The 18137-nt window shown below is 53.2% G+C and overlaps 1 protein-coding gene across 2 annotated transcripts; it reads right to left on the reverse strand.

Moving 5' to 3' along the window:
* Positions 1-7135: 7135 nt before the first annotated feature.
* On the reverse strand, positions 7136-17460 carry POLG2 (DNA polymerase gamma 2, accessory subunit). 2 transcript variants are annotated; one of them, XM_078880680.1, is made up of 10 exons: positions 17291-17460; positions 16102-16529; positions 15467-15563; positions 14653-14752; positions 13373-13525; positions 12972-13091; positions 12712-12792; positions 10443-10543; positions 8558-8795; positions 7136-7875 (listed from the first exon to the last, which is right to left on the reverse strand). In XM_078880680.1, the coding sequence occupies exons 2-10, from the start codon at positions 16493-16495 to the stop codon at positions 7867-7869; spliced, it is 1293 nt and encodes a 430-aa protein (XP_078736806.1). In that variant the 5' UTR covers positions 16496-16529; positions 17291-17460; the 3' UTR covers positions 7136-7866. The 2 variants fall into 2 exon arrangements, with proteins under 2 accessions (XP_078736806.1, XP_078736807.1); XM_078880681.1 differs by lacking the exon at positions 7136-7875 and having other exon boundaries at positions 8713-8795; positions 10423-10543.
* Positions 17461-18137: the final 677 nt, after the last annotated feature.

Raw genomic sequence — 18137 nt, forward strand, 5'->3', positions numbered from 1 at the left:
CTACGCTCTACACTACAATATATAATACTATACACTACACTACATTAATACACCATACACTACTAAACACTACACTATACACTACACTATACACTACACTACACACTACACTCTACACTACACTCTACACTACACACTACACTATACACTACACTATACACTACACTCTACACTACACTATACACTACTATACACTACACTCTACACTACACTCTACACTATACACTACTATACACAACACTCTTCACTACACTCTACACTACACTCTACACTACACTATACACTACACTATACACTACATTCTACACTACACTATACACTACACTATACACTACACTATACACTACTATACACCACACTCTACACTACACTCTACACTACACTATACACTACACTATACACTACACTCTACACTACACTATACACTATACTATACACTACTATACACTACACTCTACACCTCACTATACACTAGTATACACTACATTCCACACTACACTCTATACTATAATATACACTACACTCTACACTACACTCTACACTACACTATACACTACACTATACACTACACTCTACACTACACTATACACTACTGTACACTACACTCTACACTACACTATACACTACACTAAACACTACACCACTATACACTACGCTCTACACTACAATATATACTACTACACACTACACCACACACTACATTAATACACCATACACTACTATACACTCCACTATACACTACACTATACACTACACTACTATACACAACACTAAACACGACACCACAATACATTACATTCTACACTGAACTATACACTACACTACGAGACACTACACCACTATACACTACACTACTATCTTCTTGGTTCTTTCGGTAAAGTCACGTAGAAGGGAAGTAATAAAATAATAAAAATAAAACATATTTTTCTTATTTTATTACTTCCCTTCTACGTGACTTTACCGAAAGAACCAAGAAGATGAATCCCTGCAGTCACGAAAGCTTTAAATCGAAACTACACTACTATTCACTAAGATACACGACTATACACAACACTATACCACTATACAGTAACTCTACAATACTATACACCACACTACTATAAACTACACTATGCACTACACTACTATACACTACACTACTACATACTACACTACACTATACACTACACTACTACATACTACACTACTACATACTACACTACACTATGCACTACACTACTATTGACTACACTACACTATACACTACAATACTACATACTACACTATGCACCACTACTATTCACTACACTGCTACATACTACACGACACTATACACTACTACATACTACACTACTATACACTACACTACCATTGACTACACTACACTATACACTACACTACTACATACTACACTATGCACCACTACTATTCACTACACTACTATTGACTACACTACACTATACACTACACTACTACATAATACACTATACACTACACTACTAGACACTACACTGCTACAGCCTCACGTCGGTTCTCTTCTGTCGCCTCCTCTGTGTGGAACTCTCTCTATCTCTCTGTCCCTTCGCACATCCGCAACGTCAAATGCGCCTCCGACTACTTTGCAAGCGACATCTGAAGGCCTCTCTCGATCTGCGTTTGGGCTCAGGCAGCCCTGAGCTTGGCTTGTCCTCTCTGATCCACACGGGAGCGGGGGCAGCACTTGGCTCACCCACTTGGCATACGAGAGCAATGCTCATCACATCAGAAACCAACAAATACAATTTTATTTTATCTTCGGAGCTGTAATGGCGCCACAACTCAAAACGCCGAAACAAAAATGACCATCAACTCACTGCACTTGAGAACCCGGCTTCATCACTGCTGCTCAGTCTGTGCGAGTCCAGGGGTTCTGTATGCGAGTCTATGGGTCTCTATATGAGTTTATGGGTCTCTATGTGAGTCTATGGGTCTCTATGTGAGTATATGGGTCTCTACGTGAGTCTATGGGGGGTCTCTATGTGAGTCTACGGGCCTCTATGCGAGTCGACGGATCTCTATGTGAGTCCAAGGGTCTCTATATGAGTCTATAGGCCTCTATGTGACTCTATGGGTCTCTATGCAAGACTACGGTCTCTATATGAAACTACGGGTCTCTATGTGAGTCAATGGGTCTCTTTGCGAGTCTATGGTTTCTCTATGCGATTCTGCCGGTCTCTAATGTGATTATATGGGTCTCTATGTCAGTCTACGGGTCTCTATGTAAGTCCATGAGTCTATATGTGAGTCTATGGGTCTCTATGCGAGTCTATGGGTCTCTATGTGAGTCTATGGGTCTTCTATGCGAGTCTATGGGTCTGTATGCGAGTCTATGGGTCTTTATGTGAGTCTAGGGTCTCTATGCGAGTCTATGGGTCTTTATACGAGTCTACGTGTCTTCTATGCGAGTCTACGGATCTTTATGTGTCTATGTGAATCTAGGATTCTCTATGTGAGTCTATTGGCCTCTCTGCGACTATGTGGGTCTCTGGGTCTATATGTGAGCGAGTCATTGGGTGTCTGTGTGAGTCTTTGGGTCTCTATGTGAGCGAGTCTATGGGGGTCTATGTGAGTCTATGGGTCTCTATGTGAGTCTATGCGTCTCTATGTGGGTCTCTGGGTCTTTATGTCAACTGCTGCGGTCGGGGCAGCCGAGCCCCGCAATTGGAACCCAGGAACTCGGCCTCCCACAGCGGAACCGACCGACCGACCAACTGTCGCCTGCGCCCTGCGCACTTTTCCTTCCCAGCGCCGTCGCCCTCCCCCAACGCGTGCGGCCATGGCGGACGCGGACGGGTGGGAGCAGTACACGGTGACCCTGACCAGGGCGCCCGGCGCCGGCTTCGGCATCGCGGTGTCGGGCGGGCGCGACAACCCGTACTTCCCGAGCGGCGAGGCTTCCATCGTGGTGTCCGACGTCCTGCGGGGGGGCCCCGCCGACGGCCTCCTGCGGCGCCTCGACCGCGTCGTGGCGGTGAACGGCGCGAGCGTGGAGAACGCCGAGCACGCCCACGCGCTCCAGCTGCTCCGCCGGAGCCCCGCGACGGCGCGCATCGTCGTGCTGCGGCGGGCCGAGCGGGCCGAGCGGGCCGAGCGGGCCGGCGGGTCGCGCCTCGCGGCCGCCGCCTGGCGACGGCCGTACGGCGACGACGACGATGAGGACGACTGCGACGACGCAAGCCGGATCGTGGCCGTCCACCCCGACTTCGGCGACGAGGCCGAGGAGCGGCGCGGCCGGCGGCTCGGCGTGGGCCGTGACGAGATCGCTCGCAGCTGGGAGCGCGGCCTGGACGGCGGCGGCGGCGACCGGAGTGACGCGGAGCGGAGAGGAGAGCGGGGCGCGGAGCACGGTCCGGTCTGTGGTGGCGGCCGGCTCGGACGCAGCTGGGACTGCGGCCTGGACCGGGGTAGGGAGGCGAGCCTGGACCGCCACCTCAGCCACAGCTGGGAGGGCGGTTTGGACCAAATCTCGGGGTCGAGGGGCGGGGATCGGAGCCAGGAGCACGGCGGCGTCGGGGGCGGCTGGGACCGGGGCCCCGACGGAGGCGCAGAGCGGGGTCCGGACCGCGGACGCACCTACAACCGGGGCCTCAGCCGATCGGCGGGGGACCTGATCTCGACGTCTCCCGTGCGCCGGACTCGCCTCGTCACGGTCACGCTGGCGAAGGGCAATCGCTCTGGGGGCTACGGCCTGAGCCTGGGCAGCAAGATCTACGTGAAGGGCGTTGGCAGCGAAGGGGCGGCCGCCCGGGACGGCAGCGTTCGGGAAGGCGACGTGGTGCTGAAGATCAACGGCGCCGCCACCGACAACATGTCGCTGGGCGACGCTCGCAAGCTCATCGAGAGGTCCGGGGGGAGGCTCAAGATGTCCGTGCACCGCGGCGCGGGGAAGACGCTGACCAACATGCCGCTGCTGGACGACAGCCCCTCCTCGTCAGACGGATACGACTAGATGCGGGCAGCGGAGGGTGGGGATGTCCGGCAGGGTCGGCAGCCGGTTAGCCCTGCCGGTTCGATCGCCGGTTCAAAGGCGCCTCTTCCGGCGTGGTCGGGTTCAGCGATCGGTTATCCCACCGATTGTCGGTTTCAAAGCCTCCTCCGCCCCAGTCAAATAGAGACGCTACCCTTGAGTGCGGCACCTCTCAACGTCGCATCACTCCACAGCTCGCGTGCTCACCCCATCCAAGACAGCTGGAACGCCGCGGGCCCGGCGCGTAAGCGACCGTTTTCCCGACCCGCGAGCAACGTGCGAGCACCGAGGGCAAATCGGTGAAGGGCCAGGGGTGGGGGATGACGGCTGTCCTGCCCGGGGGGTGGGGTTTGGATGGCCACTAATCGGCACGGAGAAGCAGAGTTCGTCGGTCCCAGTTCTGCGAGCAGGAGCGGGGTTCTCGTTGCCACAATAAATGTAACGAGGATAAAGTTGGAACAAATTTTTAGGTACGATGATCGTGATTGAGATAATAGTGGGGTCATTATTATTATTAAAAGTGGTGTAGTTAATTTGACAGGGGAACAGGCGAGAGTGGTTTAGGAGGGGTAGTGATCGGGGCTGGTAGTAGAGTTGTGACAGGGGTAGTGGTAGGGGGCTTGTGGTGGTGATCGGGGTTGGGGTAGTGGTAGGGCTTGTAGTAGTGATAGGGGTTTGGGTAGGGGTTGTGCTAGTGATAGGGGTTGGGGTAGTGATAGGGGTTGGGGTAGTGATCGGGGGCTGGGGTTGTGGTAGTGATCGGGGTTGTGGTCGTGATAGGGGTTGGGGTAGTGATCGGGGGTTGGGGTTGTGGTCGTGATAGGGGTTGTGGTAGTGATCGGGATTGTGGTAGTGATAGGGGTTGGGGTAGCCATGGTCGTAGATGGGGGACTGGGGCAGGGAGTAGTAGCAGCAGGATGCTGCTGACGGTGATGATATGGTGGTGATGCTGGGCTAGGGGAGAAGATATTGGGTTGGGTGTTTTAAGGGAGTGGAGGCTGCAGCTCGTTGTTGTCATGGTGAAGATGCTCGCTCCATGTGCTAAAGTGAAGGGGTAGCGAGAAGCCTTGCGCTGTTGAAAACAATGACGCGAATGTTGCCCAGTTGTGTCTCCGCTTGTGTCTCTGGCTCCACTCTCCGCTTGTGTCTCTGCCCAACCTCCCCGGTTGCGGTTGGTCAAGCTCGACCCTCGTCGAGAGATGCGGCCGCCACCTCGATGCTTAATAAAAACGAATCGTTGTCAGCGACTGCGTCTGACTTCTATCATCTGAAGGGGAAACAAATCGACCCTCTGCACTCACCCAGCTCGACGTCACCCGAGCGCGGCACTGGTTTGAAATGACTCGCGGTGATGAAAATCTCATTCAATACGCTAGGGGCGCTTTTTCCCTGTTCACGTTCTGCCCCTCCGGTTGGCTGCTTGGTCGTGGTGACGTCACACACTGCAACCAATCGGCGTGCGCCACGGGGCTCGTGAACGTGAATTTGCGCTGCTTTCTGGGCGTTCCGGCACGCACAGTAATAATAGAACATGGCGGATTTTCATCAAGGATCTCAAAAGCGTTGTGTTGGTCACAGCAACAGCAGACGCTCAGCATGAAAATATAAATACATTTTTAAAATCTATATACTAAATGAACTAAAAATTGGATTAGGGGCCGTCATTTGTGACGAAGGGGGGGGGGGGTGAGAAATGTGACGTCACATCAAAAAGCGCAACTTTAAATATAAACACGTTCTACTTAATTAAATAGACTTTTTAATACATGTTTTCTCCTACAACATCAGAGTGCAGTGCCACAATACACACTACAATAGTTTAAAGCGATTTGAAGCATGTTTTATTTTGGGGGGGGCAGAGCTTTGTGACGTCATATTTGAGGGGGGGTCTGACTTTTTGTGACGCCGTGTGACGAAGGGGGGGGGGTCCAAAATCGCGTGACGTCATTTATGGACGGCCCCGAAGCGGAAGCGTATAAATAGGTTTTAAGGCGCATTTTTTAAATGTTCAGCCTCAAAGAGATCCCTGAGATCTCGTCGAAGATCGTTCCACAGTCTGTGGGCTACACGGGGAAGAAGCTCGGTCACTGATAAACCGAAACCTCGACCTGGGAATACAGAGCTCTGCATCACCAGGATCTTAGGGGCCTTGAGGGGACAGATAGCTGCAGCATGTTCACGATGTAGGCTGGAGCAAAACCGTTCACTACTGTGCAAGTTGTAAGTATGCACGTGCTGTACAATCAAGGCGAGATGCCCTCCCCGTGCAACAATTAATAATCCCGCGCAGCAGAAGGCTCCGTTATTTGCCACTCGCCGTCGCAACACTTTGTGGCCGGTACCCGGTTCTGTTCCCGAGGCCCGTTTCATTGGTCCGACAGTCGACGCTCCCCGTAGGCGAAAGCCCCACTTACGACAACACGGAGATAACAAATTCCGTGCCAAAAAAAATCAAAACTGTTTCAATGCAAACTCGCATACGCCGACTCGCACCGGCGACACGCACCGCCCAACTATTTGGTTTGGGGGGAGAGATCCTCCAGCAGCTGAAAGGAGTCCTCACATCACCGCTGGGAGTGTGTCCAGTGTGTTTGTGTTGAGTGTGTACGCAAGCGCACGCGTGTGTGTTTGTGTTTTGTGCAAGTCAGGAGCGGTAGTGCAGCGGTTAGTGCTACGAACCCGGCGACCCGAGTTCGATTCCCCCACCACGACAAACCCCAGTGACGATGATCTGAAATGCCCTTGGGCCTCCCCGAGCGCGAATCGGCCTAAAATGAGAACCTGGTGCGCTGCGCAAACATCGCCGCTGGGGAGACAAGAGGCTGTCCGGGCTTGGTGCAGGCCACCCACCCTCTTGTGTGTCGTTCCGGCCTACAGGTGTGCTGCTCGCTAACAGCACTTGCCCCAATAGTATGTTAAGGCTATACACAGGATCTTTGTGCGTGTGAAAGTGTGTGCATGCGAAATTGTACGAGTGTACTGATAAGTTCCGTGAGTTCCTGCCAGTTGAATAATAATAGCGGCAGCCTGGTTGGGTACCGTGACAGTTGTCCCAGATTAAGTACGAGGACCATTGACGAGATTTTATGTAGAAACAAAAAGTTTTTAATTCTTCTTAAGACTCATATATATATACACTTATGAACGAGTTAGGTTCCAGATGTGTGTTGGTAAGTCGATTTGTTCGTAAGTCCAACTTTACTCCTGTCGATTCCAAACACGTTGTACGGCGTGTATACAAAAGTTGCGTAATCTCCTGAAGATGTAGATGCCACTGGTTCTTCACGTTCTGCAGATGTAGATGTCACTGCTTCTTCGTGTTCTGCAGATGTAGATGCCACTGGTTCTTCACGTTCTGCAGATGTAGATGTCACTGCTTCTTCACATGAATCACGAAAGTTGCCACCCTATATTTTTTTTACCTCGGCTAAGTTTCAAGACCCTGAGAAGTACCCAACATTCGAGAGCTGAGGCCTTAAGACCTTGATCCCCAGACCCAGTGATGATGTCGGTGATGATGGGGATAATGATGGTGAGGATGACAATGGTGATGATGTGGGTGATGATGGGGATAATGATGGTGAGGATGATGACAATGGTGATGATGTGGGTGATGATGGAGATGACGATGGTGAGGATGATGACGATGGTGATGTCGGTGATGATGTCGGTGATGATGTCGGTGATGATGTCGGTGATGATGTCGGTGATGATGTCGGTGATGATGTCGGTGATGATGGGGATAATGATGACGAGACTGTAAGAGCGATTCTTGAGGTTGGGTGTCGATCATTAAAAAATGTCGGCAGAGGAAGGGAGTGATGGCGGTGGGCGGCGACACCATGATGACCCCTTGGACCTTGACACTGTCTCTTGGGAGGTCACAGGTCCTGTATAAAGAAGAGGTTTTAAATGTTATACATGAGGGGCAGTAAGTGGCAGCATCACCAGAATTTATATCTTCATTACCGTCGTCATCATAATTCACAGCATCAGCAGCAATATTACCAACAACACCATCACTGTCATCACCAACATCAACCACCGCCATCATCACCATCATCATCACCACGACCATCCACACTGTCATCACCACACTCACCATCAACACCATCAGCATCAACAACACAAACACCACCTCCATCACCACTAACACCTGCACCACCTCCACCAAAGATCCCCTGTATAGACTAAACAGACTGTTGATGGCAAGTGCTGTTAGCGAGCAGCACCTATGAAGGCCGGCATGGCACATGGGTTAATAGCGCGCTAACTGTTGAACTACAGCTCCACCACAACCTCCACCACCTCCACCACCACCACCTCCACCACCACCACAACAACCTCCACCACCACCTCCACCAACAAAACCAACACCTTCACCACCTCCACAAACACCACCACCACCACCTCCACCACCACCTCCACCACCACCACCTACGACAACCACCTCCACCACCACCTCCACCAACAAAACCACCACCTCCACCACCTCCACCACCACCACATCCACCACCACCACCTCCACCACCACCACCACCACCACCTCCACCACCCTGCGTGGTTCCCCACCTTGGCGTGTGGTGTGCCCTCCGTGCTCGCCGTGTGGCTGAGAGGGGGGGCGCCCATGCCGCCGTGACGCCGATGATGAGGATGACGGAGCAGCAGGAGGGAGGTGACGAGTTGGGTGATGGTGTTGACGTGCGCCGTCTCGCGCACGCTCGTGTCTCTGTGCCGCAGCTGGATGGATCCCGACTCGAGCGTCGACTCGCTCACCACCACCACCAGTGGCACCCCCATCTCGTCGTAGCTGCAGCAGCAGGAGCCAAAGTAGTAGCAGCAGTAGCAGCAAAAAGGAGCAGCAGTAGCAGCAAAAAAGGAGCAGTAGTAGTATCGGCAGCAGTGGCAGGAGCAGCAGCAACAGTAATAACGTTGGCAGAGAAGCAGAAGCAGTAGCAGCAGCAGTAGTAGCAGTAGAAGAAACAGCAGCAGCAGTAGCAGGAGGAGCAGTAGCAGCAAACGAAGCAGCAGCAGTAATAGCAGCATCAGTAGGAGCAGCCGTAGCAGCCGTAGCAGCAGTAGCAGTAGAAGCAGCAGTGGCAGTAGGGGGAGGAGGAGGACTGCCGTCATTATCCACGACAGTAGCAACGAGCGTCAGGGTGGCAGTGCAGTGGTAACAGTATTGTGTGTGTACTGTGTGTGTAATGTGCACGGTGTGTGTACAGCGTGTATGTACTGCGTGTGTGTGTGTACTGTGTGCATACTGTGTGTGTGTGTAATGTGCACAGTGTGTATGTACTGCATGTGCGTGTGTACTGTGTGTACTGTGTGTACTGTGTGCATACTGTGTGCGTACTGTGTGTGTGTAATATGCATGGTGTGTGTGTGTACTGCGTGTATGTACTGTGTGTGCGTGTGTACTGTGTGTGTACTGTGTGCGTGCATACTGTGTGTGTACTGTGTGTGTACTGTGTGCACGGTGTGTATGTACTGCGTGTGAGTGTGTACTGTGTGCATACTATGTGTGTACTGTGTACGCGTGAGGGCTCCACTGGTTATAAAACTGCTCCAGGCTGCTCTGATGGGTGTCTCTAACTACTGTGTGTGTGTACTGTGCGTGTGTACTGTGCGTGTGTACTGTGTGTATCTGTACTGTGTGTGTACTGTGTGTGTGTGTACTGTGTATGTGTACTGTGTGTGTGTGTACTGTGTGTGTACTGTGTGCGTGTGTACTGTGTGTACTGTGTGTGTACTGTGTGTGCACGGTGTGTATGTACTGCATGTGCGTGTGTACTGTGTGCATACTATGTGTGTACTGTGTGCATACTATGTGTGTACTGTGTACGTGTGAGGGCTCCACTGGTTATAGAACTGCTCCAGGCTGCTCTGCTGGGTGTCTCTAACTACTGTGTGTGTGTACTGTGTGTGAACTGTGTGTGTACTGTGTGTGTTCTGTGTGTGTACTGTGCGTGTGTACTGTGTGTATCTGTACTGTGTGTGCATTGTGTGTAAGTGTACTGTGTGTGTACTGTGTGTGTGTGTACTGTATGTGTGTGTACTGTGTGTGTGTATACTGTGTGTGTGTGTATACTGTGTGTGTGTGTACTGTGTATGTGTGTACTGTGTGTGTGTACTGTGTGTGTGTGTACTGTGTGTGTACTGTGTGCGTGTGTACTGTGTGTACTGTGTGTGTGTACTGTGTGCGTGTGTACTGTGTGCGTGTGTACTGTGTGCGTGTGTACTGTGTGCGTACTGTGTGCGTGCGTACTGTGTGTACTGTGTGCGTGTGTACTGTGCGCGTGTGTATTGTGCGCGTGTCTACTGTGCGCGTGTGTACTGTGTGTGTACTGTGTGTACTGTGTGTACTGCGTGCATGTGTACTGCGTGCGTGTGTACTGCGTGCGTGTGTACTGCGTGTGTGTACTGTGCATGTGTACCATGTGAGTGAGTGCTTCACCGGCTATAGAGCTGCTCCAGGCTGCTCTGCTGGGTGTCTCTGTATCCGGGCCAAACTACGGCCCCAGCGGCGACCAGCTCAGCACACAGTCCCTCGCACAGCTCCACATCAACAACATCAACACCAACATCATCATCATCAACATCATCATCAGCAACAACACCAATATCAACATTAACACCAGCATCAAAATCATCATCATCAGCAACAACACCAACAACATCATCAGCAACAACATCAACAACATCAACACCAGCATCAATATCAACACCAGCATCATCAGCAACAACACCAACATCATCAACATCGGCATCACCATCGGCAACAACATCAACACCAGCATTATTATCATCATCAGCAACAACAACAACACCGGCATCACCATCAGCAACATTCGCACACCAACATCATCATCAACAACATCAACACCACCATCATCATCAACATCGACAAATCAACACCAGCATCAGCAACAACATCAACAACATCAACACCAGCATGAATATCAACACCAGCATCATCAGCAACAACACCAACATCATCAACATCGGCATCACCATCGGCAACAACATCAACACCATCATCATTATCATCATCAGCAACAACAACAACACCGGCATCACCATCAGCAACATTCGCACACCAACATCATCATCAACAAAATCAACACCACCATCATCATCAACATCGACATATCAACACCAGCATCAGCAACAACATCAACACCAGCATCAAAATCAACACCAGCATCATCAGCAACAACACCAACATCATCAACATCGGCATCACCATCGGCAACAACATCAACACCAGCATCATTATCATCATCAGCAACAACAACAACACCGGCATCACCATCAGCAACATTCGCACACCAACATCATCATCAACAACATCAACACCACCATCATCATCGACATATCAACACCAGCATCAGCAACATCATCATCACATCAACACAAGTGTTCGCTCTAGTAGCAGCAGCAGTATCACCATCATCAGCAGTGCAATCATCATCATTTGCATCATCATAAACATTAGCAGCAGCAGCAGGAAAAGCAACATCATAAGCTATGCAGGGTATGCTCGCTCTACGCGTGAGTAGAAGTCAGTTGAACACGTCGGCTTTCGCGACCAACACACAACCGGTGTGCTGACTAGAAACGAATTGGCATGTTCTGTTTACGTGACAAACCTTACTAATTGGCTGTCGGGTGGTGGCGTGTTTAACGCCATGTTCATATTTTCGCAATCCAACCCACAAATCCTGTATTATAGCACTTATGAAGGCCGGCACGGCGCACGAGGGGGTGGGTGGCCAGCACCACGCCCGGCCGCTTTTGTCTTCTCAGTGGTGATGTTTACACACCGTACCAAGTACTAAATTGAGGCTGAGTCGACCTAAGGGAGGTCCAAGACCTGTTCATAGAATCGTTACTGGTGTTGCCCGTGAGCAGGAATTGAACTCGGGTCGCTGGGATCGTAGCGCAGCGCGCGAAGTGCGACACCGCCGCTCCCCACACAACAATAACAACCGCCATTCACCAGCAAGTGGTGGTGACGTCACCACGGTGCTTGTGCCAGGCTATGTGTGTAAGCTCCTCACAAACACATGCTGACACATACGCTCAGACACGCTCGCACACACAGACACGCTCGCACACACAGACACGCTCACACACACGTGTTCACACACACGCGTTCACACACACACGTGTTCACACACACGCTCACACACACGTACACACACACGTTCACACACGCGTTCACACACACGCGTTCACACACACGCATTCACACACACACGTGCTCACACACACGTGTTCACACACATGTTCACACACACGTGCTCACACACACACGTTCACACACACACACGTGTTCACACACACACGTTCACACACACACGTTCACACACACGCGTTCACACACACACACACACACGTTCACACACACACGTGCTCACACACACGTGTTCACACACGTTCACACACATGTTCACACACGTGTTCACACACATGTTCACACACACACACACACACACGTTCACACACACACACACACACGTGTTCACACACACACGTTCACACACACACGTTCACACACACGCGTTCACACACACACACACGTTCACACACACGCGTTCACACACACGCGTTCACACACACACGTGCTCACACACACGTGTTCACACACGTTCACACACACACGTGCTCACACACACGTTCACACACGTTCACACAGACGCACGCGTGTGTGCAGGCTCCACCTCGCGGAGCTCCGCCGTGGGGCCTCGTCCCAGGTCGACCGCCACCTTGACGGGCGCGACGCGGGGGTGCAGCCTCATCACCTGCACACACAGGTGCATTGTGGGACAATGTCAAGTGCTGCCCCTCTGACCACCACAATCTCTAGGCATCCAAATGTCGCCCCCTCTTCAGGGAAGACCAAGAGGTGCATCCTGGGAATAACCCAGTGCTGCCCCCTACGCTTGACCTACAGAAGAGGGTGCATTGTGGGTATGCGTACCTGCCTGCCCCCTGCGTGACCCCTGACCCCTGGCGAGCAGGCATCCCACAGGAGGGAGAGGGCGGCCGAGTCGAGGCTGCTGGACACGAGCACGGCGTACGGAGGCGACGACCGCGGTGCCTGGACCACGCACGCACACACACACACACACGCACACACACACACGCACACACACGCACACAGGCGCGTGTCCAGCAGCGGAGAGATCCTGGCTCATCGTAACAATAATTATGATGATTTGGTACGTTTGGTATTTGTGCCATTCTTACAGCCGTAAGCGTGCGAACTGCTACACTACCGCTCCCCACACAAACACACACCTACATACACACGCATACACACGCACGTACGTACACGCACGCACACACACACACAACACCGTGTGACCGTCGTCTCTTCACCGTTGCGCCGCTCACGGGCCCCAGGCTGCGCACGTCCTCGACGGCGCGCTGCTCCCAGGGCACGCGGTAGCGCACCACGTGCCCCCCCCGCGTGGCCCCCCCCTCCCCGACTCCGCCCTCCGTCGATGTGAAGTGAGACGGCTGCACGGCCAGCTGTGACGACGTCCGCAAAAAACACGGAGGGGGGGGGGAGATAAAACTTTCAACTAGACCGTTACAACCAATTTAGTGTTTTGTTAGTTTTATTTTACCATCTATGGGGCCCCCACTGAGCCGCGTAGCTCCTTCTTAGAAGCCGACCTGGCCCTCACAAGAGGGAGCTCGACCAAGCGGCTGATGATTGTCACGCGGAAAATTTATCGCGGCAAAGTACTCCGTAAACGCGCGGTGACGTCGATTCTGAACGTGGAGGGGAAAACCGGAGGACACGGAGGAAAAAATCCACGCGACCGCGGGGAGAGAGAGAGACACGCAAACTCAAAATATTTAGCAGCAGGCGTCTGGGTCGCGATCGAACCCACGACCTCCTGTATACCAGGCGAGGTAGTTAACATCTCCTAGCCACTGTGATGATGATGATGAGAGAGACACGCAAACTCCAAATATACAGCAGGCATCTGGGTCGCGATCGAACCCACGACCTCCTGTATACCAGGCGAGGTAGTTAACATCTCACCACGGGGAGAGAGAGACGCAAACTACAAATATGCAGCAGGCGTCTGGGTTGTGATGGAATCCACAACCTCCTGTGTACCAGGCGAGGTAGTTAACATCCCCTAGCCACCGTGGGATGATGATGGGTTCATAATGGCCGTGTCGGAGACTGAGTTAGCAGGTGAAGCCGCGGGGGATGATGATAGCTGTGCTGTGTGAACCACAATGGTGGTGTCAGAGACTCTGACCCAGACCCGCTGCGATCCTGTATCTATGCATCTGAGTGTATGTGTGAGTATCTAAGAGGGTGTATCTGTATATCGGCGTGTATCTGTGCGCACGTGTAGTGGTTAGCAAGCTGCGCTACAAACCCAGCAAACCTAGATCGATTCCCGATCATCCCCGAGGTCGACTCAGTCTCAAATGAGTACATGGTGTGGTGTATAAAAACGTCGCAAGTAGGGAGACAAAGGCGGTCGGGCGTGGTGCTGGCCCCACGCCCCCTCGCGTTCCGTGCGAGACTTCTTAGGTGCTACTCGCAAACAGCACTTGCCCCAATGGTCTGTCAAGGCTACACGGGGGATCTTTGTATTTGTTTGCGGGTGTCTGTGTGCCTATGGCCCCACCGATCTCCACCAGCTGAGTCTCTGTCGGAGCCAGAACTCGCTCCACTGAGACGCTGTGCGAGCAGAGCAGAACCACAGCAGGCTCATCTCCGTGTGCTCCCTGTCTCAACACACACAAAGACAAAGATCCCCCATATAGCCTGAACAGAATGTTTGGGGCAAGTGCTATAAACGAGCAGCTATGAAGAAGGCCGGCACTGTGGCACACGAAGGGGTGGGTGGCCAGCACCACGCCCGGCCGCCTTTGTCCCCCCAGTGGTAATGTTTACACACCGCACCAGGTACTCATTTAAGGCTGAGCCAACCTAGGCGAGGCCCAGGACCGCTTCAAATATTCACCACTGTTATTGGTTGTGAGCGGAAACAAACACGCATACAAAGACAAAGATTCCTGTATAGACTTAACAGACTGTTGGGGCAAGTTATGTTAGCAAGCAACTTTGAAGGCTGGCACGGCACACGAGGGGTTGGGTGGCCAGCACCACACCCGGCCACCTTTGTCTCCCTAGTGGTGATGCTTATACACCACACCAACTACCCATTTTAGGCCGAGTCAACCTAGGGGAGGCCCAGGACCGGTTCAGATATTCGCCACTGGTGTTGGCTGTGAGCGGGAATCCAACTCGGGTGGCCGGGTTCTCAGCGCAGAGCTCTAACCTCCACACTACCTCAACAAAGCAACATACACACTCGCACACACACACAGCATGGCAACGAGCGGCCAACGCGTTACCACTCGGCCATGTCACCGCCCCAAGTCATCATCAGCCATGTTCAGTCCACTGCTAGTCTGTCTCCGCTCCCACTCACTCACCTCTCTCCCCGCGGCCTGCAGACGCCCACCTGTGCAAGGCCAAAGGGAAGTTTGCGGTTGGAAAGTGCAAGGGCTTGTGGGTAGCATCCCAGCATGCCTTGAGGCACACAGGAGAGGAGGAGGGTAGAACAGAGACAGATAAACACACGGCGACTCGGACATGTCCATCATGAACCCTCAAGACTCGCGACGCCACCCAGACACAAGGACTTGAACCCAGGTTATCTGCATTGGTGGCTCACTGTGAGCCCCACTGAGCTATATAGCGACCTGGCCGCAAATGATTTGGAAATGGATTGCAGCTCAAACATTCTCAGCGAATGTCTCGAAATGTGGAGGGGAAAAACCGGAGGACTCGGAGAAAAATCCACGCGACCACGGGGAGAGAGACATGACAGACTCCAAATGTACAGCAGGTGTCAGGGTCGGGATCAAGCCCACGACATCCTGTAGACCAGGCGAGGTAGTTAACATCTCCTAGCCACCGCGGCCTCCTCTTAAATCTGACTGACCCAACCGATGATCACGACGGACGACGGCGAGGATTTGTATCGGTGCGGCACACGCGGCGAACTATCTCTGAACGTGCGAAACCCCCCGATGGGCGAAAACGCAACGCAGCGCGCGGCGCTCACCGTCGACGAGAGAGCGTCTCAGCTCGCGAGTGGCCGGGCTCAGGGCCGGCGTCTCCACCCCGACCACGTCCTGCCGGGCCGTCACCACATCGGCCCACCACGCGGCGCGCACGTTCCTCCGCAGCTCCACCCCCATGGGCCCGAAACTCAACCCCTCCTCATCGTCGGCCGCCACCTCCGCTCCCCGGGGCAGCGTCGTCGCACCGTGAGCCGGAGTCTGCCCGCCGGCGCCGATGTTCGCGTACACGAAGTGCCGCTCGCGGCACAGCGCCCAGAAGGAGGAGGCGGATTTCTCGGCCGCCGCCGCCGACGACCGCGGGCGGCGCGGCGGGGCGAGCGGTCGCCTCGTGATGATTCTCGCGGGTTGCGTCAAAGCGACCAGCGGTGAATTCATCGCTCGCCGCTTGTTTGCAGCCTCCCGCTCCCGCCTTCACAACACAAAGACAAAGATCCCCCCCACCCCGGTATAGCCTTAACATACTGTAGGGGCAAGTGCTGTTCGCGAGCACCTATAAAGGCCGACACGGCACACGAGGGGGTGGCCAGCACCACGCCGGGCCGCCTTTGTCTCCCTAGTGGCGATGTCTACATCATCGCACCAGGTACTCATTTGAGGCCGAGTCGACCTAGGGGAGACCCAGGATCGGTTCAGATAATCGCCACTGGTGTTGTCCGTGAGCGGGAATCGAACCCGGGTCGCCAGGTTCATAGCGGAGCGCGCTAACCGCTACACCACCGCTCCCCATCACACACCAACCCCCTCTTCCACCCCAGTGTCAAGGTGCTCACTTCTAACGCACGGTACGCCTCACAGCCCACCCGCACCCAGCAGCCCCTCTGCGCGTGTTGGAGGCAGTTGCCACCGCTGTGTTCTCAGCCCGCCTGCTACGCGAGTCGGGTTCGATCCCGGACCCTGCCGACGCCTGTTCTAGTGAGATATTGGGTCTCCGATATCTCTCTCTCCCCGTGGTAGTCGCGTTGATCCTCCTCCCGGCTTCGCCCACCTCCGCATTTAGTACCAAGGCGCGTGCGTCTACGTGGTGCGTCTGCTGCTGCTGCTGCTGTTCTAAATTCCCGCGTGTGGCGATGATGTTGCCGATAACGATGTGAGCCACTTGAAGGGGCTGTCGCGTGAGGCCAGGTCACCCCTGAAAGAAGAGAAACGAGCTAACAGCTCGGTTGGCTATACCTGGTGATGAATTAAATGGGCTTCACCAGGTAGATAAACTGGTAAATACAAAGTAACAAAAAATAGCGGAGAACTTTAAAGTCGCCACCACGCTCCAATGGGCGCGGCCATGTTGGCGGCGACTTCCGGTGGGCGGGGCGAGTACGCCCGCCCACCGGAAGTTGGGTGTCCCCCGCGTGAGTGAAAAAAGATTTCGGGCAAACAAACGCCCGCGGGTGTTTTTGTTCCCGCCTCGCTGCACTGGCGTATCGTCGTGAGCACTCAACAATTTTACGATGTAAATGCCATGGCGTGACCCTGTAAACGCCATATTCTTGATTATGAAACATATACAGGACTCCTCTAATTACGAACAAGTTAGGTTCCCCAGAAATCTGTTCGTAAGTCCAAATTTGCTCCCGTCGATTCCAAAACGTTGTACACTAAACATGGGGAGTGGCTTTAAAAGTTGTATAATCTCCTGCAGACGTAGATGCCACTGGTTCTTCACGTTCTACAGATGTAGATGCCGCTGGTTCTTCACGTTCTGCAGATGTAGATGCCGCTGGTTCTTCACGTTCTGCAGATGTAGATGCCGCTGGTTCTTCACGTTCTGCAGATGTAGATGCCGCTGGTTCTTCACGTTCTGCAGATGTAGATGCCGCTGGTTCTTCACGTTCTGCAGATGTAGATGCCGCTGGTTCTTCACGTTCTACAGATGTAGATGCCGCTGGTTCTTCACGTTCTGCAGATGTAGATGCCGCTGGTTCTTCACGTTCTGCAGATGTAGATGCCGCTGGTTCTTCACGTTCTGCAGATGTAGATGCCGCTGGTTCTTCACGTTCTGCAGATGTAGATGCCGCTGGTT

The sequence above is a fragment of the Lampetra fluviatilis genome, chromosome 58, assembly GCF_964198595.1.
Source record: "Lampetra fluviatilis chromosome 58, kcLamFluv1.1, whole genome shotgun sequence".
NCBI classification, from domain to species: Eukaryota; Metazoa; Chordata; class Hyperoartia; order Petromyzontiformes; family Petromyzontidae; genus Lampetra; species Lampetra fluviatilis.

What these genes read in the sequence shown, in the direction of transcription:
- POLG2 (XM_078880680.1), bottom strand. Translation starts at nt 16,495, where the DNA reads ATGAATTCACCGCTGGTCGCTTTGACGCAACCCGCGAGAATCATCACG. An exon ending in GAGACGCTCTCTCGTCGACG is followed by an intron (nt 15,564 to 16,101) that starts GTGAGCGCCGCG and finishes GTGTGCCTCAAG; the next exon opens with GCATGCTGGGATGCTACCCA. An exon ending in CCACGGCGGAGCTCCGCGAG is followed by an intron (nt 10,544 to 12,711) that starts GTGGAGCCTGCA and finishes GTTGATGTGGAG; the next exon opens with CTGTGCGAGGGACTGTGTGC.